Here is a 25145-nt window from a genome sequence, read left to right as displayed (position 1 = left end):
AACAAAAATGCTAGAAGATTATCTATCTCGAACTCATTAGTTATTAGTATCCCTTTTTTTAAAAAAAAAAAAAAAAAAAAAAGCTGAAACATTTGGTATACTAAAAGACATGAAGAAGAGAGAGAGGTGTAGTGTAAACTCAGACAATTAATGGGAGAGTTGGATGATTGTAGAGAAACTTCATAGGAGATGCCACTTGGCAAAAGCTTAGACCCTCACATATTGAGATCTCTGCTTTTATATATATATTGATGTGACATAGTTGACATCAGTATCTGTAGTCCTAATTTTTTTAATTGCCTTTCAAATATTTTTAGGCACTTGTAATTTGATTTGGTTCTAAATTTTTTAATTTAAATTTTGTCCCTCTAAAAAAAAAAAAAAAAAAGGGTTGTTTTCTTTAGTTTTTATGTATTCAATTGAGTAGCAAACTCAATAGCGAATACTTGGTATCTTTTTGATGCCTTACTTGTAGTTTCCAGAAATAACTATTCCTTATTCAGTTTTTTTTTTTTTTTTTTTTTAAATCTTTGTGGACTAAAATGCCTTAGAATGGCCTCAAAAAAGGTGTTTCTGTCATAATTCCTACTTATTAACAACAATAAAAAAATAGTGAATGTTGATTATTTAATTCACATCAAAAAAAAAATTATCAAAAAAAAATATTGCATGCTATAGTCATAATTATTTAATTTAACAAATTAATCATGGACCAATATTGCAAGTCCATTTTTAAATAGGGATAAATTTGTATATTTAAAAATATTTAATCATTTCCTCTCCTCTCCATCCTAATTTTTAAAACATCCAAATAAGGGGAATGACTAATTACTCCATTCCCCCTTACTAATTATAAAAACATCCAAACAAGGTGGAGGGTAATCATTCTTCTCTACTCTCCTCCCCACTACTCCCCTCTACTCTCCTCCCTCTCTAAACTCCCAAACAGGCCATAAATTTCTCCCCCTCCTTCCTTAAAAAACTTCCAAATAAAGGATTTAAATTACTCTCCCTCCCTCTACTCTACTCTCCCTCCTTTTTTTTACATCCAAACAGGTCATAAAAGCCTATACCTTTCCTCGTATTATCCACTTTAGAAGTTTTTTTATTATATATTATTATCTTATTTCTATACTGTTACTTAAGGAGCTTTCTCTATTTGAATTCCTCATTTTTTTTGTTTAAAAATGCCCCTATACCCCTATATTTAAGTAGAGATAAAATTAAAGGACAATTTGGTAAAAATGCAACTCTAACTCCCACTAAAATATTGCCTAAAAAATAGGACCACTTTCTTGTAAATTTTCAAATTACTTTAGTCACTAATAAATTAGATTTTCAAAATAGAGATTATATATATAAAATAATAAAACATAGTTTTTTTTTCTACAAAATAGGACCACTAAAAAAAACCTCATTGCACACACACGTGTGATGAAGCTAGTAATTTTTTAAGTTCTTGAGATCCTATTTTGACAATGTAAAATAATTTTATGATAAAATTGTGTGATATGTAGAGGAGATGATGATGATTTGATAGTTAAGTAAAGGGAACTGTATCCTAAATGTATTTATTATTGGAAACATCAAAAAGGGCACATTGAACTATAAGGTTTTTGGTAAAAAAAAAAAAAATCCTATGTAATGGCTCATATAAGTTTAATTTTATTATTTAAGGGTTTTTTTGGGGGGGGGGGGGGTGTGGAAGTAATAAATTATACTAGTACATTCTAAAAATATTACAAAAAAGGCAAGTCACATCACAATGAATTGAATTATCTTTTTAGTATGACATGGTTTTAAAATTTAAATACAACTTAGTAGATACTCACTTCTATAATTTCTCCACCAAAAAAAAAAAAAAAAAAAAAAAACCTCATATATGTTGATGCAATTAATCATATGGTGAGGCAATCCATTAAACACATACAAACAAAGGGAAAAGTTGGAGTGGTACTAGTGTGATGCTAACCTTTTTTTTTTTTTTTTTAGAAAGAAGTGTGATGCTAACCTAAATCACTATGTTGCTTTACTTAGAAAAGGATTATGAGGATCGCGGGGACCTGAGGACCAGAGATTGGAAGCACCACTGTAGCCTTCAATTGTTTCTCACGAAGAAGTATCTATAGCTCGAGGAGTGAGGTTGCCCGAGGAGAGAATGAGAAGTGACAGAGCATCTTTGGGGAGTATAAGAGGTGAAAGTGGGCGTCTTAGGCCCCGTTTGGGAGTTCATAAGAGAATGGAATGGAATGATCATAAGGGAATGGAATGGAATGATCATAAGGAAACGGAATGGAATGGAATGATATGGAATGTATTTAAGTAAGAGAAATGAATGGAATGGAATTAAGTAACCTTTATTGGATGTTTTAAAATAAAGGAATGAAAAGAAATAAAATATAAGTAATCTTGTTTGGGAGTAACATTGAGGGAATGGAATTGAATCATTTTATGATAATATTACTACTAGACCTTTATTTTAAAATAAAGGGTTAAATATATAAGGGTATTTTTAGTAAAAAATTCATTAAATCTAATTTCATTCCCTCCCGTTCCTCCCAATTTCCGGAAGAACGAAAATTTGAGGTTTTAGGGGAATAGAGAGGAATGAGTGTTTCCTCCTACCCATTCCATTCCCTCCCACTTAAACTCTCAAACAATGGAAGAATATTCTAAAATTATTCTTTTCATTCCATTTCATTCCCTTTTCCCAAACGAGGTCTTAGGGGTTAAACAAGTATTTGTGGGAGGTTTCTTGTAAAGTGTCACATGTTCCTCCACATTAAATGACTAGTAACGGTTTTATCAACTACATTAATGAGGAAGTGACCTAAATAGTAGATCCCTAACTTAGCAGCTTCTTCCACCACTTTCACAAGAAGTCTAAAAGGATAAGTGTCCTAAGGAGATTTAGGAGGATTGAAAATTGAGGGGTAGGATGCAAGAAGCCATGGAGTATATAAAGGAAAGTGACTCTTAGATAAAGGAGATCCAGAAGGAATCAAGGAAGAAAGATCAGAGCTAGAACAATATCTAAAAGAAAAAGAGTGAACAATATATCTATCAACCAAGAACATTGTCCTCAGGCAAGCTTGTAAAAATTTATCTATACATTTAAATCTTAAACCTTTGATTCCTCCTTCTCTATCTGTGTCCTCGAGTAAAGCCCAAACTTATTCGTCCCACTCTCTTTACAAATATCTATTATTTAGTCCGGATTTGGGTCTCACTATTCTAAGTGGGCTTAGGCAACTAAGATTTCGTGCTCTTACAAGGATCATAACCAATAACCGATTATGATTCTCGCTATACTTATGCTTGGTGGAAGTGGAACTTCCCTTGTACAGAATGATTATTATTATTTTTTGACAAAAAAAAAAAAGCGTTATTTGGGGTCTATTAATGCTGGACGTTCCCTTGTTTTCTGTCATTTTCATCATTGCAATAATGCTACTTGAATGGCAAGGTCCATCATGAATACCGCAGATTATTCTCAACTTAGAGTGCTAATTGCAAAGTTTTGAAGTTTAGGGTGTACATTGCAAGTACCTAGGGTGGATAAATGCGATTAGCCTCATTGGTTTTTATTGTTTTTTAACTTCAAAAATTCAACCAAAGACTTTTTTTTTTTTTTTTTGTGGGCTATTGATTTTGAGAATTGAGTGATGAAAACTGAGTTTTGAGTTAGAAAAGGATTACGAGGATCATAACCAATAACTGATTATGATTCTCGCTATACTTATGCTTGGTGGAAGTGGAACTTCCCTTGTATAGAATGATTATTATTATTTTTTGACAAAAAAAGGGCATTATTTGGGGTCTATTAATGCTAGGCGTTCTCTTATTTTCTACCATTTTCATCATTGCAATAATGCTGCTTGAATGGCAAGGACCATCATGAATACCGTAGATTGTTCCCAACTTTGAGTTCTAATTACAAAGTTTTGAAGTTTAGGGTGTACATTGTAAGTACCTAGGGTGGATAAATGCGATTAACCTCACTGGTTTTTGTTGTTTTTTAACTTCAAAAATTCAGCCAAACACACTTTTTTGTGGGCCACTGATTTTGAGAATTAAGTAATGAAAACTGAGTTTTGAGTTAGAAAATTATTATGATGATCATAACCAATAACTGATTATGATTTTTGCTATTCTTATGCTCGGTGGAAGTGAAAATTCCCTTGTACAGAATGATTATTATTATTTTTTGACAAAAAAAAAGGCGTTATTTGAGGTCTATTAATGCTAAGTGTTCCCTTAGTTTTCTGCCATTTTCGTTATTGCAATAATGCTACTTGAATGGCAAGGACCATCATGAATATCGCAGATTATTCTCAACTTAGAGTGCTAATTGCAAAGTTTTGAAGTTTAGAGTGTACATTACAAGTACCTAAGGTGGTAAATGTGATTAACCTTACTGGTTTTTATTGTTTTTTAACTTCAACAATTCAGCCAAACACACTTTTTTTTTGTGGGCCACTGATTTTGAGAATTGAGTGATGAAAACTGAGTTTTGAGTTAGAATTATGCTTAAACCAAACACCCTCTAATTAAGTTTTCGTTCTTTTTGTTGCTATTGGATTAAGCTAATTATTGACTCTCATTTGCCGAAACGTCGATCACAAATGAAGGATGGCTTGGCCCAGTTCCCAAGGTTAGAGTATTCTCTATTATAAGCCTTATTCTAATCAAAATTGAACTAGTGGATTCTCTTTCGCCTATTGGTCGGCTTTAAGCAATTTAAAAATAAAAAAAAATTAGAACCATCAAATTGTAATCTTGGAAGAACTATTTATCCCACAAAATGGAAAAAAAAAGGGGGGGGGGGGGGTGGAATCTTGGGACTTATCAATAAACAAAAATGTCACAATAAGGTAACTCTATAATGCACAAAGAGATAATGTTCATTGCTTACCCTTCAAAAGAGGGGAATGGTATACATTCTGCAAGAGATAACCCATCCTTATATTCTTCAAAGAAGAAAGGTTAGAAAACATTTTAAGCACCAAGGATACACTTCCTATTTATATAATGTTGGTCCTTCCTTGAGCAATTTGTCATCAGAAGAAGACTCCAAATAGGAGATCACAAGATCAGCTGCTTTGCACCCAGAGGCTATTGCTTTGCCAACAGACAGTCCTCCCTTATGGTTACCTAGTCCATACCAGAAAAGAAAAATTAAAATTATCGATGGCATTAGCTGAGCAGAACATAATACGGTGGACAGAAGCCATTCTTGTTGGTCTCTGTCCATATAAGTTGTACACAAATAAATGTCAAGAATTCAAGATAAAAATCCACTTGGAGGATTCCTTAGCACTTAGCAGCAGCATAACATTTCTCAGTCAAAATCATTATTTTCCATAATTTTATCATTTTCACAAATGTAGGATAAGAAGCTTCATTATATTCAGAGGCATTTACCCAAAATCTACAAGGTGAATGTTGCAATTGAAAATAGTATTTCTGTGCCCAACACCATCTAATTCAGTTGGATAAGGCCACGAGGAGATAAGTTCAGTTCTACTTCAGGGCTGTATGTAATCCTATCATTTCATGGACAAAACTTAGGACAAGGAATTCAAGGAAAAGAGTAAGAAGAATGGTAACAATACAGATCCCCCAGTTTTCGCTGCAATGCCATTAACTAGCATGCTAAGACAGCATAAATGGTGATGTTCACAACTTATAGTGATATAATGGTAGGATGTGTTGTTATTTTCTTACATGAATGTCTTAAAAAGCCTAATAGAAACCTGATCATGTTTAACAACTCTTGAAGTTAAGCCATATTAAGATCTTACAAGTTTATTAAATTTGAAAAGTTGGCCATCATATTAAGATCTTACAAGTTTATTAAATTTGAGAGTTAGTCTATCATATCTTTTTCTCTTCTTAAAAGTTGAAGCTCTGAGAGAAAAGTTGGCTAAAGTTCTCTTTCTCAGCACTGTTTGGTTGCTGAGAAAGAAAGAAGAGAAAAAGATATGATAGACTAACTCTCAAATTTGAAAATGAGGGGTTTCAACTACCTCTAACCCCTCATTTTTAATTCTCCTAAATTGGAGAGATTTGGAAAGAGAGTAGAGTAGATAAATTATTGACCAAATGAATTCTTTAATTTACCTTTTTTTAAATTAACAAAATTACAAACCAATTAAATATCCTTTGCTTGTTTCCTGAGAAAATTAAAAATAAAATGTTGACTGAAATTTTTCACCGCCTCAAATAAGCTCAATGCAACAATGGCGCTCACTTGAACTGAGAGTTCACATTTATCGCAGTGAATAACGAAAGCAAATACAACAGTTTATTCTATGAATTATCTAAAAGAGAGTCTCTCATTTTCGAAGCAACCAAATAGAGACAAAAATAGAAAGAAAAGAGAATGAAAACCCTAGCTCTAGAGCTCTGAGTACAGAGAAAAACAGAGATCTCCGTGAAACGCACCTATCGCGAGAAAGAACAACAGGACGCTCTGATAACCGCACGATCCATGATTGGAGATCGATGGAAGATACGGTGGAGATCAGCTGGAGAGGCGCGAACTGAGGCGGTGAACTGCGTCGTCGCGACGGCGGCGGCTCGGATAATGTAGATCCGCTAACTCCGCTGACGCCGACGTTATCATCGTCGGTGCTGCGTCGCCGGCTCCGCTCTCTATCATATCTTTTTCTCTTCTTTCTTTCTCGGCAACCAAACAGTGCTGAGAAAGAGAACTTTAGCATTTCGTTTTCTTTCTTTTTTTCTTTTTTTGAATTTCAAAAAATCTGCTAAATTTTATGGATTTGCTTCAACTTTGGCTTGCTATGTTCGTTTTGTTCCGGGAATTAACATGTTAATTATTGAGTTTCAGTACAGTAGGCTAATTTGGTTGATGATTTTTGGTAATATGTTAGTAATTAAAAAAAATCATAATTTACAAAATTGATAAATTAATCGTAGACCAATATTGCAATTCATTTTCAAATAAAGGTAAATTTGTCTATTTAATCATTTTCTCTCATCTCCATTCCAATTTTAAAAACATCCAAACAATGGGAAGAGTTAATTACTCCCTTCCCCTTTACTAATTTTAAAAACATCCAAATAAAGTGGAGGATAATCATTTCAATCTACTCTCTTCCCCTCTACTCTTCTCCCTCTCTAACGGTTCGTTTGTTTTGATGGAAAATTTTGTGTAAAGATAATTTTCCATGTTTTCTAGTGTTTGGTAGCATAAAAAAAGATGAGTCAAAAGAAAACTATCTCTAGTCAACATTAAAAGTATGACTTATTTTTAAAAATTGTTTTTCATTAAATTTTTTTGAAAAACAAGTATATCTCACAGCAAACTAAACAAGAGAAGTTATGAGGTTATTTTTTAACTCATTTAAAGTTGTTACCAATTATTAAAAAATAAGATAGTTTTATAGAAAATATCATAGTTTTAAAAGCCGGACCAAACCGGCCGATCCGACCGATTCAACCGAAAATTGGTCATAATCTGGTCCGGTTATGACAAATAACCGAAAAAAACTTAAAAACCGAAAATATTCAAAACCGTCCGGTTCAACCGGAAAACTGGAAACCGGTGTGATTGAACCGGTTTTGCAAAATTGCTGAAACAGATCCGCAATGGAGCTTTTTTTTGCAGTAAAAATCTTCTTTTTTCTCATATCTGCTAATGGTGATGACAGATTTTCGCAATAAAGTATTTTTTTCTTAAGATTGGCTATGCTTGAAAGATAGAAAATGACTGAATATTCATGCTTGGCGTTGAAATTAGCATCTTGGAATAGTATCTACAGTCTACAGATCTTCAGTGAGAAAGAGAGGAATGAGAGGAATTGATGAGGTATTGCAGAGATAAACAATAGATCTAACTTCCTTTTTTTTTTTAGAATCAAAAAGAGTAATATATACTCACTTTCCTTGTAACTGTGAAGAAATATTTGAAACAAATGCAAAGTGGAATAGATCTAACTTCCTAACAGATAGGGAGATGTGGATTCTACGGAGGACATAATCACTGAAGACTGGAAAAATAAGGTCTCTTGATGGTAAGCAAAGTGGGGAGCGGAGACTTGCATTAGGGAAAAAAGAAAAAGAAAAAGTAAACGTGTGGCTAGGAGTTGGAGTGGGAAAGTGGATTGGTAAGAGTAATAAGTCAGTGACTTGTCTAGTCACCTGACTTTGTGTTTTTTTTTTTAATTTAAATTTTCTTCAATAAATTAATAGTTAAAGTATACTATTATTTATATAAACTAAAAGATGAAACTTAAATAGTTAAATTGTTTATTCTTTGTCAACTATTACTCACAAGAAAAGAAAATTCCAATCAGTCCAGTGATTTCAATTTTCTTAGAGACAAATGAGGCTTGTGTCTTAAAACTTAGTAGTTATTTTTTTGAAATTTTAAAATTTATTTGCTATTTAGATGTAATGAACTTATTTGTTATTTGTCATTTGGATGTAAATGTAATAACTAATGAACTTATTTATTTGGTTTTGTTGAAAATTTATTATGTCAAGGATGATTGTTTTATAATGTTATTATGTTACATTCTTTAAAAAAAAATGTTATATATATTTGTATTTTTTTTAAAGGAAATATATTTATTACTATTGGTTGGTTAGTTTTAGTATATTAAAAAAATTATTAATTATTTATATAATTTAAATAAATAATAATTAAATTATTTATGACGTTATCGATTCAACCATCGGTTGGACCTCAGTCCGACCTAAAAATTGATAATTAGCCCCTCGACCGGTTCTTTCACCGTACCGGTTTTTAGAACCATGAAAAATATTTCTCAAAAAATAAGGACTCGATTTTTAGAAAACGTCAAACAAACATAGCGTAACTTCCAAACAGGCAGTTAAGGATTTGATTTTCCAATGACTAAAAAACTTACGAAGACAACAAAATTTGCCCTTCTTAACCATCAGTCCATCACTCCTCTCTGTCATAGCTCGCTCAGTGTCAGTGAGTGAGCCAACAAATAGTTTTCCTCTCTCTAGGGTTTTTCTCTCAGAGCTTCAATCAACACCAATTCAGTCTCTCAAACCACAGGTAGGTTTCTTTTACTACAATTTACAAATCCGCCATCTTTTCTCAGAAAGAACAAAAAAATGTTTCATTTCATATGCAAAACGCTGATACAAAATAGAATTGTAAAATCAAAAACCAGTTATGCTTGTTATATCCATACAATGCCATTTCTCAATTCTGTTTCAAACCCAACAGAGAAACAACCTTTGACAGTCTCTTACCTCATCAACTCATGTGGGTTGTCCTTAGAACAAGCTATTTCGGCTTCTAAAGTTATCAACATTAAATGCACAGACCGGCCAGACTTACTTCTTAAGCTTTTGAGCACTCATGGCTTTACAAAAGCTCACATTGCAAGCTTGATTTCTAAACACCCACCTCTGATTTTAGCTCATCCAGAGAAAACTATAAGACCCAAGATTGAGTATTTTGAGTCCTTGGGTATTACAGGAACTGACCTACCTATGATTCTCTCTTCAAACAAATACATTTTATTGTGTAGTCTAAAGGAACATATAATACCCTCCGTTAATTTTCTTAGGGGGGTTGTTCATACCAATGAGAACCTTATTTTTGCATTGAAGCAATATTATGCGTTTCAAGTCAATATTAAGAATGTTATGGAGCCAAATGTATCCACTCTGAGGGCTCATGGAGTGCCAGAAAAACATGTTGCAAATCTCTTGATGATGCATCCTAGGTCACTTAAGTTGAGGGCTGATTTGTTCAAAGAGGTTGTTTGTGCAATTAAAGAAATGGGTTTTGACCCAATGAGAAGCTCGTTTGTTTTGGCTGTCCGTTCAATGTCAGTAATAAGCAAAGTTACTTGGGAAAAGAAAAAGGAGGTTCTTAGGAGCTTTGGTTGGTCTGAAAATGACTTTCTTTTGGCATTTAGATTACAGCCAAGGCTAATGATTTGTTCAGAGAAGAAAATTCGGAATGTGCTGGTTTTCTTGACAACTAAGGCAGGTCTGATGCCATCGGATGTTTCTAGAGGCCCATATTTATTTCTGATGAGTGTGGAGAAGAGAATGAGTCCCAGATGTGCAGTTCTGCAAGTTTTGATGTCTAAAGGTCTGGTCAGCAAAGATATAGATTTAGTTCGGAATTTGAATTATGGGAAGAATTACTTTGAGAAGAAGTTTCTGACTCCATTTATGGAAGAAGTCCCTGCAGTGATTGAGGCATACCAGGGTAAGATGGGATTTCAGGGATTCAGTGATTGATTGAGAGGCTTGAATCTGAGGGAAGAAGCCCTGAGCTATGTAAACATGCTGGCAACAGGTGTGGGCTCACAAATTCACAATATAGCGGTTAAGCAGGTTGGAGTGGAACCACAGTCTCCTTGTGTTTTCTATTTTGGATTTCAACAATATGGTGAGACCAGATTGGTTTAGCTTGCCATGAAATAAGGCTTGTCACATGGTGACAGTGATGATGGTGATAAATTTTGAAGAAAGCTAATGTTGGTGTATGGTTAGTGGCTGAGAACGACAATACATGTTAGGCCTTCCATAGGTGAAGACTATAACTTTCTTGATTGCTTTTGAATGAGCTGATGATTTACCAGTTATATGGTATATTATAGTTTCCTTTGTACTATTTTTCTTTCATGCATTAGCGTTTTTTTTTATCAAGCTTCAGGATAGTGTTTAGAGTCTTTAGATGATAGTGTGGCTTTTTTATTCATCATTTGTTTAGGAATTGGGGACCGTGCTACAGTATAATATGTATATAGTTTTTTCTTGAGAACAATCACTCCATTGGTTAAATATTTCTTCCTCATATATCTTAATTTCAGCTTGTCTCAGTTAACTGAGATTGCAAGGAACTTAATCTGCAAAGATTATATGCTGTCTCTGTCATCTTTGTGGGAAACCTTGCCCTGTTGTGTTTCTACTCTTGTACTTATAAACTAATACATTTACAAACATATATATATATATATATATATATATATATATATATATATATAAATTATTAAAACTAAAGCTTGCAGCATCTGATGGTCCAAAGAACACCACCCCCCCACCCACAACCCAAAAAAAGGACAGAAAAATAATTGGTTAATTACTTAATTTGATATAAGAGCTTACTTATCATAAAAAAAATGATATAAGAGCTTACAGATACATTGTAGTGTTTAGATAATATCATAATTACTAGTTACAATGGTGTTCCCATTACTGACTTTGACTAGGAGAACAAAAATTTGTGTTCTTTACTGACATGATGCACAATCTATTGATCTTTATGCTTGATTTTGGAACTTACATGTGTTCAGCATATGATTTTTGGTTTAACTGGTACTATTGATAATTAGTTGCCTCATTTCTTGGATGGATTTCTTTTAACTCACTCTCTGTTCATGTAGCCTCTCATTTCTGATAATATTTTTTCCTTTTATTATGTAAAGAGCAAGTAAATACTAATAAAGTTTGAGATCTTTTTGTGCTTCCTTTAAATCTTGGTTTTTCATTTGTTTTCTTGGGAGTGAAACACACAATTGTGTAGTACATAGACATTAATGAGCTCTAGCTCAATTGGCACCTTCTAGGCTTCTCCTTTTATAGGGGATAGACAGAGAGCGAGGTCATGGATTCAAACCCATCAGCAATCGGGTGTGTGTGGAACTTACCAGTAAAAAAAATGTGTCCTACATAGATGTGTATGCACAAAAAAAGGGGTAATTTTTAAGTTGCAACAACGTTATACTTTTATTATATATAGTTTCTGCTTGCCATCTTATCCAAAAAGAAAGCGGGTATTAAGCGTGCATTTGGTATTACTGATTTCTCCAACATATTCTGCGTTTAGCTTATTTTTTAGCATTAAGTGGGTCCCTTTTCACTGTTCATGGTGCCCATTCATTGTGTAAATAAAGCCAGCTTATTTTGCCCAATATGAACCGTTTAGCAACGGTAATATTTTAAATTTTCCCCTTTCTTTTCAGCCCAACAATGCGTATCTTGCAAGATCTCAGCTCTTCAATTTCCACAGCCCGACTCTCTCCTCATCAATGCCACAACTTCTTCATCTTCAATGCTCTTCAACTTTACATCTACCCACCAACAATCCAAATATCTGCTTCACATTTGTCTACCACTCTTTTCGTCCTTTATTTGGATAAATCCCTACTAGTGATATTAGAGGCTTTGAGAGATCGAGAAAGACAATGAAATTGATGCTGCCACTGTGAGGGAGATCAGCTGATGTGTCAGTGAGTTGTATTTAACTTTTTTATATTTATTAATGTGTTTTCCCTTTTGTTGGTTGTGGCTGAATTTTATGGGTTTGTTTGATGATAATGATGGGTATACTTTGATGTTTAAAGATTAGAGATAAATTTTTTGGGTATTCTTTGATGATTATGATGGGTATACTTTAACAATTATGAGTGTCAAATATTGTGATTTATTAGTTTGTTAAAGATTACAAATCTCAAATATTGACTTTATTTTCCTTTAGAATCTTTTGTTTTAAATAGATTCTTGCTTATTCTTGACAGGGAAGACCAACAATATTCTTTGATTTGTTAGTTGTTACACCTACAAATGAAAAATTCAATGAAAATTTGTTCATTCTTTTTTCATTAATTTATGTCCTCTAGATGCCTTCAGTTTTATACATGGTTTCTTGCTTCTATATAATTTGGCTCATTAATTTGAGAAGCCAAAGGCAGATATTGGCTTTGATGGGTGGTTGTGGGGTGCTAACATGATAGATGCTAGAAGTATATCAAGCTCTGTTATTATTTGGTTAGTTGATTCGCTTGAACTTGAGGTGGTTAGAGATGTTTCCCAATCTGTCAATCAAATTCTTTTGCTGAAATGCTGGACTCAATTGCATTTAGTTGGGTATGAGTACCATCTCTTTATGAAAGATCATATTATAAGCACATCTGCAACACAACTATTTTTAGATGATTTGAGTTTTTGGTTGTTGGTTAAAATGAAATCTATTCATGGCCTTGTTTGGCTTGAAGAATTTGAGTTTGGTATCTACATTTACTTAGGGTCTGCAAAAATTGCATTTGGATTGACTGATATTGATAATTTGGGATTTGAAGATTCATTTTGCAGCATGCAGCTAAAGGCTTAATCATCAGTCATCACAGGAAGGAAAGATTCTCCAATAGATAATAGCTAGGAAGGGGCTTTTTGCAAATAGAGAATTGTAGTTGGATTTAGAGAAATATGGAGGAACAAATTATGAGGTGTAGTATGTGATTTTGATACTTTGGAGAAAATTATGAGGTGCAGTTTGTGTGTGTGTGTGTGCGCGCGCGCGCGTGTGCAGTCTGTGTTTTCTTCTTTAATACGTTTACTTCCACAAGAAAAAAAGAAAAGAAAAAAAAGTTGATGTGCCATGTTCTTTCCTTGCAGTTTTGCTGGTCTTGTGAAGGTCCCATAGATTTTTCATCCTTTAAACTCAGTTTACAAGGAAGCCCACAGTACACGCAAAACCAGTAACAGCTCCACAGTTTAGCTCTACAGGTCATACTGCAACATTAACATCTCCACAGTAGCAGAAGCAGCTCCACAGTCCTCACAACAGCAGTAACAGGTTCACTCATTAGCAGGAACAGCTCCATAGTAAGTAACTCTTTGATGATGATCTTAAGAATTACACAATTATAACTTTGTTAAATTGTTACTTTTGTTTGTTTCATGTCTTTATGTACACAATGTTTATTTTTTCTTGAGAGACTTATGTAAACAATGTTACTTGGGCTGTTATTTAAATGAATGTGCAATAATGAAAATTTACACACAACGATAAAATTCTAATTAGGAAGGTTTAATGAAACATGGCTTGGAAGGTGTTTGTGTTTTATACTAGTAATTTTTTTAGCATATGAACTATATGAAATGATGCTTATGAGTATCGAATTTATTTGTAGCCAAAATGGTTGAGGGGAAATCGAAGGATGCTGAACGGAAAGATGATCAAACAGAGTGGAAAGATCGAATTAAAAGTCTTTTGTGATTTGTGTGCTGCTCAAGTCCTAGCAAGCAAATAGGAGTGGAGGAGTTTTGAAAAATGAAGGGTATGACAGAGTGATAAAGCAGTTGAAACTGATTAACAAAGTAGTGAGTCAGCAGCAAGTTAAAAACAAATGGTATCATCTATGAGGTGTATGGAAGGTATGGAAACAGCTTTTTGAGACTGGGTTGGGTTATGATCCTGACATTGGAAAAATTGATGCAACTGATGAATGGTGGGAAAGAAAGCTCAAGGTTAGTTTACTTTAGAGAATGTTGACAACCTTAATTTTCTACAACTAAGAAATAGTACCATAACTATTGTTTGTAAACATGTAGGAATGTCCAAAAGCAAAAACGTTTCGTACAAAAGGATTGCCAAATGCAAGGGCTATGGAAATCATGTTTGAAAGCACTGTTGCATTAGGAAAACATGCATGGACCCCAAATAGTCAAATACCAAAGGAAAGCATTGAAGGTTCCAGAGACTCTTCTGATAGCAAAGAATTTGTAGACCTCCAATGTCAGTCCCCTGTGGTCGTTGACCCAATGGATGTTGAATGCCCATTAGTGTCAAGAGCAAGATCGAAAATCAATAAGGGAAAGGCTTGGCAAAAAATGTCCAACTCTTCAAAAGAATTCGCAAGAGGTGTGGTAAAAAGCATTCAGTTGTGAAAGAAATGTCCGACTCTTTGAAGAGCATGACAGATGTCATCATTGAAAGTAAAAGTGTAAGTTGTCCTGCATCATATACTTCCGCAGCAGCTATGGAGGTTCAAGTAGTTATGGAAATGGTGTTGAGTCTTCCTGGGGTGCAATCGTGCCATCGCCTCCATATGTTCAGCTCCTTATTTTTCATGGAAAATCAAAGTGCGATGTGCATGTTTGCAGCAAATAAGCATGATAAAATGTTCCAATTGCTTTGGCTAGAGAAAAAGTACGAAAAAAGGCCTGATCTTTGGTGAATTGTGCTTGTATTGAAGGGGTTGATTGGAATGGTCACGTGTGTTATGTAATTGGGATGTTTGTCTTTTATTAGTATTGCTTAAAAACATGTTGTGGGGTTAAGAACTTATGTTTTATTTAATTCTGGAATGGATTAAGAACATATGTTTTAGTATTACTTATGTTTTATGTTTTATGTGAACAACCCGACTGTTAGATATTTGGATTTTTATTGTGTTTTAGGTGATTGTTACTTGATGATTATAGGAATTCAAAATTGGAATCACATATATGCTTAAATTGGAATCACATATATGCTTATTGGAATTAGATATTCAAAATTGCTTCTTGTTACCTGATGATTGTTACTTGATGCTTATGGGATTAGATATTTGGAATCACATGCATGATTATAGGAATTCAAAACTGGAATCACATATATGCATGTGTATTGAAATTTATTCAGGTCTCTAATTAACATATATGCTTATGCTACGGCAGAACAAATAGGATGGTAGCTAGATACTGTTTTGGGACAGATTTGAATAAACAGTGTAGAAAATATTGATAATAATATGTAGATAATATGAACTGATTTGTATTGAATAAACAATATAGTTTGGTGTAGAAAATATGAACTGACAGTGTAGAAAATATTTTGAGCCAATTCTGTGTTACTGACTTTTAACAATAATATAAACTTTTGTTGCTTGAGTAATTTTTATATGTACAGTTTGGTTTATATTACCACATATATGCAAGGAAATGAGTTTTGAAATAAGTGATGAGCTTGTACACACAGCATATTTGGCTGGGTATGCAAGTTTCATAGCTTACATGCAGACATATATGAACAAAGTACTAATGCATACAAATGTACAAATAGGGTATGAATGGATGCAATATATTTTACATGGGAATGAGCGGAAATGTCACAATATATTTAGAGTATCACACCATGTTTTTGGAGAATTTTGTAATATATTGAGCATTCAATATGGATATGGGGGTAGCAAAGGAGTTCGCTTGGGAGAGTTTGTGGCAATTACGTTGGTGGTATTTGGTCATGGCATGTGTAATAGAATGCTTCAGGATAAATTTCAGCGTTCGGGGTGAGACAATAAGTCGACACATGAAAATGGTAGTTACATTGTTAGGCAATGTAATGTCACAAAACATTATCAAGCATGCTGATCTTGCATTTCTTAATGTGCCACAACATATTCTCAATTCTAATAGATATTGGCTACATTTCAAGGTACTTTGTTATTTTGGTATTTTGATTTAATTTTATTCAATTTATCTTTATGATGAAAACATGTTGCAAATTTCACATGGTATTTTTATGGCAATGGTTAGGATTGCATTGGTTTGATTAATGGGGTTTATGTCTCCATGGTTTTACCAGTTCATAAGCAACATACATACAAAGAAAGGAAATGGGAGCCAACAATCAATTGCATTTATGCTTGTGATTTTGACATGAAATTCACATTTGCATGTGTTGGATGGGAAGAGTAAGCACATGACACCAGAATATTTTTAAGTTGCCTCAATAATGAGAGTGACAACTTCCCAAAACCTCCACTTGGTTTGTATTGTTGAATTTTAATTAATGTATTAAAATATGTGTTATGTACTGAAAATGCTAATGTAATAAACATTCTCATTTGTAGGAAAATATTATCTTGTTAATTCAAGGTACCTTATGAAGAAAGGGTTCCTTGCACCATTTAAGGGGAAGAGGTACCACCTTCTCTATTTTGAACAAGGTCAAGCATCACAAAATCTAAAGAAGAAATTTAATTATCTCCATTCATCACTTCGTTTTGTCATAGAGCAAACTTTTGGTGTTTGGAAGAATAGATGGAGAATTTTGAGAGATATGCCCAGCTATGATTTGCGCATCGCATTATTATTGCTACAATGGTTCTTTGTAATTTTATTAGAGCACATGAAGACAATGATATTGGACAAGAGTTTTCTAGATGAGACACATGTGAAAGTAGTGAGGGAGGTTATTATAATGAAATGGCACATGTGATCTCTTATTTAGATGAACCTGAGATGAAAGTGGTTCGGAACAATATCACAGCATCGATACATGAGATTCTTCCATCGTAAGACTTCCTTTGTTACTAATGTTATAATTACCATTCATATTATGGTATTTTTTTTTTTTTTTTGGTCCAAATCTAAAAACTTCTTGTTATAATTACCATTAACATTATGGTATTTTTTTGGTAACTCTAATTGATGGCTTTCATGAAATATGTATTTTAATTATGATATAACAGACTTGATAGTATAATTCCCTCTGCACACTGAGTTTATTGACATTATAAACGCTGCCATTAAAAAATTGCAATCCCCTGAGTTTGAGATCTTATGTGTGGCATTTTGGATGATCTGGAATTGCCGTAACAAAGTTGTTTTTGAAAATTCTAATCCTAAACCAGATGGCCTGTGGTCTAGAGCTTCTATTTATACGCTGGATTTTATGGAGGCAAACAAGAAACATTTGGTCTCTTCAGCAGCACCGGTTTGTAGGTGGTCTCCTCCTTCCATTGATTCAGTGTTCAAGCTGAATATTGCTATTTCTCAGTCTAAGTCCTCTTCTTCTGTTGGTGTGGGGCTGCTTATTCGGAATTCAAAGGGGGAGGTGATGGCAGCAGCATGTGAACAAGCAAGGAAAGAGCTGAATGCTCTCTGGACAGCAGCTTCTGTGGTACGGATTGCACTTCTTTTTTGCCAAAATATCAGCTTCACCAAGATCACTGCTGAAAGCAACTTTGCTGAATTGGTGGATCTTCTTAACTCAGATAGGACTTGCTCCCTTGAAGTAGCTTGGATTTTGGAGGATATTAAGCTAATTTGTGAACATTTTGTTGATATATCCTTTGTTTCTGTTCCTTTAAAATGTAATCGTGCTGCTCTAGCTCTTGCTAGTGTTGCAAAAGAAAATGAGAAGACCATTGTTTGGATAGAAGAATGCCTCTCATTTCTCTTTCCCATTATACAACATGATATTGAATAAAATCTACTATCGTCTATTCTCAAAAAAAAAAAGAAAAAAACATAGTATAATTAAAAAAAAAAAAAAAAAGACTTGATAGTAAATTTCAACTAAGACAAAAAAAATTAGTTACTATTATTGTTGTTGTTAAATATTTGTCTTTCATACTTGGAAGTCACTTTGCATATTCAAACATTAAAATAGAATTAAAATTACACATTTTTTTCTACAATACTTTCAGCACTTTTAGTTTTTTTATTTTTTTCTACAGTACTTTCAGCAAAAAAAAACAATTATCTAGCTTTTAGGTTATTTTGTTACAATATTTTTAGCAAAAAGTTTTCAGTTTCAGTAAAATAAGCGAATCACGTTAGACCCTAAGACTATATTAAACTGTTAACAAGTTATTTCAATTCTTTGTACTGTGACAGCCTTTTGTACTGTCTTTAAAATGTACAGTACAGTTTTTAATTTCCTCCGAAACCTTATGGTTGAAAAAAAAAAAAAAAAACTTATAATAAAAAATTTTGCCCTTATTTTTTGGGGACATGATCTCCAACACATATCACACAATTCTACTGTAAAATTGGCGCACGGACACGTCTTTAGTGCCTCAGAAGATTAATAATAAGAAAAAACAAATCTGCTAAAATGAATAATATAAGGCAAAATGTGGTTTTTTAAGGTATATCATGACTCTTGTTTATAGAAGCTTTTTGTAATGTAGTAAGTATGGTTACCAAAGGTTTTGTTAATTCAATAATTTGACATCACAAGTTAGGCGTCTAAACAAAATGTCTTCATAACACATTGTGAAGAGGATTTACCTAGAATTTGTCAAGGCCAATGGTATTGTTTTAAACGAAAAAGGAACCTTCAGTCGAGAGGTAGATTTAGCAAATTGTTTTCACAATAGGTATGAAATTCTCATTATATTTTTTCAGTACTTGTTAAAGCGATATATTTATTGTCTATTTGGTATTCAGAACTTTTTGATAGTTTTTTTTTTTATTTATTTTTTTGCTAAACGTGAACCAAAAAAAGAGTCGAGAAAAGTTAATAGATAACCTAAAAGTATTGATTTAAAAAATATTTTATGAAAAAAAAAAAATGATTTTTTGACAATTTTTTATACTTTCCTTAAAATTGATATTAAAAATTTCTTAAAATGATCCATTAATAAATAAATACCTTTAGGCATCCATCAATTGAACCTAAAAAATAATATTATATTTTTAAATAATAAACCAAATAAATAGACCGAAAACTCATCCAATCAAATGTGCTTACTTCCATGAGATGGGACTGATTAAATGAGTTGGACCAGATATTGTTCCAGATCCAACTCAGCTGGGCCAGTGGTCAGCACTCCTCCATCTTAGCTCGCTCACAACATTGACTCAGTGAACCAACAAATCTCTAGGGTTTTTCTCTCAGAGCTTCAACTCCAATTCAGCCTCTCAAACCACAGGTAAGTAGTTTCTTTCTATTACCATTTATAAACCCACCAATCTTTCCTTAGAAAAATGTTTCATTTCACATGCAAAACACTGATGCAAAATAGAATCTTTAGTTCAAAAACCAGTTATGTTCGTTATATCCAGACAATGCCATTTCTCAGTTCTGTCTCAAACTCCACAGAGAAACAATCTTTGACAGTCTCTTACCTCATGAACTCATGTGGGTTGTCCTTAGAAAAAGCTACTTCAGCTTCTAAGGCTGTCAATATTAAGTGCACTGATAAACCAGACTTACTTCTAAACCTTTTGAACACTTATGGTTTTACAAAATCTGACATTGCAAGCTTGATCTCTAAACACCCACCTCTGATTTTAGCTCATCCAGAGAAAACTATAAGACCCAAGATTGACTATTTTGCGTCCTTGGGTCTTAGAGGACCTGACTTACCTAGGATTATCTGTTCAAACAAATTCATTTTATTGTCTAGTTTGAAGAAACAGATAATACCCACCATTAATTTTCTTAGGGGGGTTATTCATACCAATGAGAATCTTATCTATGCATTGAAGCAATCGTCCAATGTGATTCGATGCAACATTAAAAAGGTTTTGGTGCCAAATATATCCACTCTGAGGGCTCATGGAGTACCAGAAAAACATGTTGCAGGGCTCTTGATGATGCAACCTAAGTCGCTTATGTTGAGGATTGATTTGTTCAAAGAGGTTGTATTTGCAATTAAAGAAATGAGTTTTGACCCGATGAGGCGCTCATTTATTTTGGCTGTCCGTTCAATGTCACTAATAAGCAAAGTGAATTGGGAAAGGAAAAAGGAGGTTCTTAGGAGCTTTGGTTGGTCTGAAAATGACTTTCTTACGGCATTTAGAGTACAGCCAATGCTAATGATTTGTTCAGAGAAGAAGATTCGGGATGTACTTGATTTCTTGACGACTAAGGGGGGTCTCATGTCATTGGATGTTGCTAGATGCCCAAATTTATATCTGGTAAGTGTGGAGAAGAGAATGATTCCCAGATGTGCTGTTCTTCAAGTTTTGATGTCTAAAGGTCTGGTTAGCAAAGATATAGATTTAGTTTGGCAATTGAATCACAGGAAGGAGGACTTTGAGAAGAAGTTCCTGACTCCATTTATGGAAGAAGTCCCTGCAGTGATTGAGGCATACCAGGGTAAGATAGGATTTCAGGGATTCAGTGATTGATTGTGAGGCTTGAATCTGAGGGAAGAAGACTTGAACTTTGTAAATATGCTGGCAACTGGTTTGAGCTCACAATATAGTGGTTAAGCAAGTTGGAGTGGAACCACAGTCTCCTTGTGTTTTCTATTTTGGATCTGAACAATATGGGGAGACCAGAGTGGTTTAGCTTGCCATGAAATGAGATTTGTCACTTGGTGACTGAAGTGATGGTGTTACATTTTTGAAGAAAGCCAATATTAGTGTGTATGGTTATAGGAGGAGAATGACAATACATGTTAGGCTTTTCATAGTTGAGGAGTATAACTTTCTTGATTGCTTTTGAATGAGCTGATGATTTAGCCGTTATTTTGTATATATAGTTTCCTTTGTACTATTTTTTCTTTCAGGCTTCTGCTTTTTTCCCCCCAGCTCAAGGATAGTGTTTAGATGATTGTGTGGCTTATTTATGTATCGTTTGTTTATAAATGGTGGACTGTGCTGCAGTATAATATGTATATAGTTAATTCTAGAGAACAAGTACTTCATGCAAAAATTGTTTGATGGGGAACCAACACTGAGTAATAGCCTAAAAATGTATATATGGTGTATTCTCAATCACTTTGCTTATTTGCTCTATGAGGAATCTGTAGTGAAGGTTTTTATTTGGTGCACATTACCCTGTTTTCTTTCTCCATCAGTTAAACATCTCATTCTTGTATTTCTTAATTTCAGCTTGTCTCAGTTAACTGAGATTGCTAGGGAACTTAAACTGCAAAGATTATATGCTGTCTCTGTCGTCTTCGTTGGAAACCTTGTCCTCTTGTACTTGTAAACTAGTACATTGACAAACACACACATATATAGAACTAAAGCTTGCAGCATTTAATGGTCCAAAGAAACCCCCACCCCCAAATTTGTGATTATGCAAACTAAAGCTTGAGGCATCTGACGGTCCAAAGAAAAAAGAAAGCTTGAATTCCATTCAAGCGGAGGGAATTAATATAATATAGAAAAAGAGATTGCCCTCTACTCTACTCCCAAACCGGACATAAGTGGTAAGTCCCAACGTAAAATGAGCAAATAGTAAAATGGTAGAAGTAGAAATTGCATGAAATTTGGTATGCAAGGTAAACGATTTAGAAAGTAAAACGCATCACCTCCGTTTGACTGTGCCAATTTTCATCCAAATTTCTTTGTTTAGGTCTATGTTTAAAGTGATTTTGTCATTTATGTAATATTTTCTTTTTGGGATACGACTTGTGTCCAGTGCTTTTTTGCACTGGACAAATTGCAATGCAAATAGGTATCTAAAACTAGACACTTGTCCAAATCGTATCGTGTTTAGTGCAAAATGGCACTAGACACAAGCTTTGCTCTTTTTTTGTGGTATTTTCTATTTTCAGAATTGAGAAGGATGTTTCCTAGGGTTAATAGTGTATCAATTTCTGTAATTTTTAAAAGTTTTTATATTTTGGAAATTTCTCCTTTCCTAGTATAATTCTGTCCTTAGGGCCTGTGTAGATTTTTCTTATAAGTTGGAGGTTGTAACAATGTCGAGTATCAAGTTTATTATTATCAATAAAATTTTTAAAGAGTTTTTCTCTTTCTTTGCCTTTGGATTGAGGGCTTTCTTAGGGCATGCTTATGCTATTTTTGAGATAGATGTATTTTACTTATAGTTATTCCACTGCATTATATGTCGTTTATCAAATTAATGTGTCAAAATTACTTTAAACTTTATAGGTTTTTCATTTAAATGAATGCTAATCACAAATTGGTACCATTCTAATTGATGACCCTAGCACCAAGCAAAATTTTATTTTTATAACAATTTCATTAATAAGTAAAAAGTAGTACGACAATCGCACTTGCAAGCTTCTAGAACCACAGGAGATAAATTGCAATTATTACAAGAGAAACTAGCTTTAAAAAAAAAAAAAAAATTTATCAGCAGAATAAGTTGCTGAAGAGATCTTCCAACTTAGCAAAACTCACAACTAGCAAAATACAAATTTAAATAAAAAACATTACTAATGACAATAGAAATAGATCAGTCAAATGGTTCATTCCCTTCTATTATGAAATTTCACTAATTTTTAGACCTAGCCAAGTTTAAAGCCCACAGAATTGCAATTGCTTCGGCTTGAGCAGAGTGCATAAGACACAGTGGAAGGGGATGCACTCACTGGCCCAATTCACTTGTGCATGTATTCTTTAATTGAAGGAATGATCAATGAACTATTGGCTATAACCTGGATCCCTCCAGTGAATTCACTTGGTGCCCATCAAAGTTCATAACCTCAGGAAGAATAACATAGCAGTTTAATATGGTAACAATTGGGATTTAGATGATTTTACAGACTAATTTGTCATATAAAGTTGATGTAAATGGGTCTCCAGTTGATGCTTGGGTTTGATAAATGCAAGTATATTGGCCAATAGTGATTGTTCATTAATGGCACTCAAACCGTGGTCCATGCTGCTCAAAACAACATCCTTGTCTTTTGTACTTTTAGCTATTCTTCATCTCCTCATTAGTTTTCGTTTTTGCTTTTCCCTATAAAGCTAATGTTTTCTTATATACGCATTAGGTGTTCAATTTTCAGTGAAAGCAGCAATATCTTGCCTGAAAATAAGAGTTTACTACTTTACTTTCATCATTATGTTTGTCCTTGTTTGTGCTGTGCACGTGATAGGACAGGATCTCGGTTACTTGACTAGCATATGATTAGCCATTCAGATTAATGTTGATCATTTGTCAAAAGAGGTGTTAATCAATATGGCAATTATGCTCATAAACAAACAAATAAAAAGGAATATAAATCATGTCAAATATTTATGAATTCATATTCTATTTTCTAGGAGGAGCCGTTACTGGGTTATATTGGTTTGCCCTTAAGACTTACAGAGGCCATCGAAGAGAAATAATGTTACATACACGATTTTTTTTTACCATATATTTATAATAAAAATAAATAAACTGGTTTACTCACAGTAAATCATTGCAATTTACAACAAATGAAAAAATATTATAAAAAATTTTGCGTATGTAGTTATCATTTTAGAACTTGATTTTAATGAACTTTTTATGAGAAATTGAAAAAACTGTTAAAAAAGTTAGCTACTCTTTTATTTTCCTATAAAAAGTTTACTCTAATGGTTTATTAACATATGCATTACATTAATAAAACCCTCTTATTATAAGAGAAATGCTTATAGTAATATATTGGATGATTCAAATATAATAAGGTGCGTATGTGGGAGCGAAACCAAATATTTGTGTGTGTTTGTTTCTCAAATATATATATACATCGCATTTCTTTGTAAGTTGTGTTGAGTGGAGTTAGAATATTATATAAAGAAATTAAAGGGAAAAAAATCTGCACTCACGAAACGAAAGAGAACTAAACCATTTTTTCCCTTCATAATTCTTACCCAATCTTGATTTACTGAAACAAAAGGATCACCCAAAAAGACAATAGATAGGCACATTAGAAACATTGTGGACCCTGGCAAATCAGATAAAATCAAAAGGTAGATTGAAGATATTTGGCAATGTTTCATTATAAAGATTGGATTGACTGAGTCAGATATGCTAAATCAAAAACGAGAAAGAAAAGGAAAATTCGAAGGTCACCCAGGCCCCAGCAATAGTAGGGTAGCCCACCCCCCAAACCAACATGCCCCTTTGTCTGGGAAACAGCCTCATGAGTCATCATCTTCCCCACTTCTATTATATATATGTGCCTTCTAATAAGGAGCGTGAAGTAAAAAACCCACCACACAATAATGCGCACACAACTTGAACTTGGAGGCAAGAAACAAAGGGCTATTCTAATCTGATGCATATATATATTGCTGGCTTTGTGGATGGTGCGCGTGGTTATGGTTTTTCTCTAATTTCACCGTGGTAATGGGATGCTTTTTATTTTTTAATCCTTTGGTTTTAAACTTTTTATAATTTATAGTAGTTTTTCAGACTTTCATGGGATTCTAAAGTTAGGCTCTAGGTGCTTTCGTACAACGTGGTTTCACATTCAAACACAGGCTGGCTAACGGTAACGAGCAGCGGGCCCCTCCATTAATTAGAGTTTTGGACTTTAAAGCCCTCATTCAGTAAATCCCCTAGTTCCAATGACATATATGCTTCCCATTTTCCAATTCAACATTCTTTTTTCCTTATATTAATCAAATGGAAAAGACACAATTATTTTATATATATATATTATAGAGTTTTAATCTATATTGTTTGCTTTTAGTGATTGTTTTATTTATCATCAGATCAAGAAATCATCAATTTTTAGTATAAAATGTGATTGAACTTCGAATCTTTTATTCAACCAGTTAAGTTAACTGGAACCCACCAATTATTATTATATAAGTCTAGTTAATTAATGCCTATAGAATTTTTGTTAATCAATCATTTTAGAAAAGTCTTTATATCATTTTTACGTGAAATATAAAAAGTTGTCAAAAAATTAATTTTTTTTTGGGTAACAATTTTCTTAAAATAC

General features: G+C 33.4%; 3 protein-coding genes across 14 annotated transcripts; all 3 read left to right on the top strand.

Moving 5' to 3' along the window:
• Window positions 1–8851: 8851 nt before the first annotated feature.
• On the top strand, window positions 8852–15250 carry LOC142622803 (uncharacterized). Of its 12 annotated transcripts, none has more exons than XM_075796346.1 (6): window positions 8852–10552; window positions 11988–12254; window positions 13124–13250; window positions 13420–13629; window positions 13938–14274; window positions 14359–15250. In XM_075796346.1, exon 1 carries the CDS (start codon window positions 9115–9117, stop codon window positions 10258–10260), a length of 1146 nt encoding a protein of 381 aa, XP_075652461.1. In that variant the 5' UTR covers window positions 8852–9114; the 3' UTR covers window positions 10261–10552; window positions 11988–12254; window positions 13124–13250; window positions 13420–13629; window positions 13938–14274; window positions 14359–15250. The 12 variants fall into 12 exon arrangements, 11 of the variants coding, with proteins under 11 accessions (XP_075652461.1, XP_075652460.1, XP_075652457.1 ...); XM_075796345.1 differs by having other exon boundaries at window positions 13117–13250; XM_075796342.1 differs by having other exon boundaries at window positions 13104–13250.
• A 2118-nt stretch (window positions 15251–17368) lies between these two features.
• On the top strand, window positions 17369–18001 carry LOC142632039 (uncharacterized). The gene has a single exon (XM_075806466.1). It carries the CDS (start codon window positions 17369–17371, stop codon window positions 17999–18001), a length of 633 nt encoding a protein of 210 aa, XP_075662581.1.
• A 1586-nt stretch (window positions 18002–19587) lies between these two features.
• LOC142632029 (uncharacterized) lies at window positions 19588–20655 on the top strand. Its single transcript, XM_075806456.1, has one exon. It carries the CDS (start codon window positions 19588–19590, stop codon window positions 20653–20655), a length of 1068 nt encoding a protein of 355 aa, XP_075662571.1.
• Window positions 20656–25145: the final 4490 nt, after the last annotated feature.

The sequence above is a fragment of the Castanea sativa genome, chromosome 1 (genome assembly GCF_040712315.1).
Source record: "Castanea sativa cultivar Marrone di Chiusa Pesio chromosome 1, ASM4071231v1".
In the NCBI taxonomy this organism is placed as follows: Eukaryota; Viridiplantae; Streptophyta; class Magnoliopsida; order Fagales; family Fagaceae; genus Castanea; species Castanea sativa.
The sequence above is the reverse complement of the archived record's forward strand: the minus strand, read 5'-3'. Positions and strand labels throughout refer to the sequence as shown.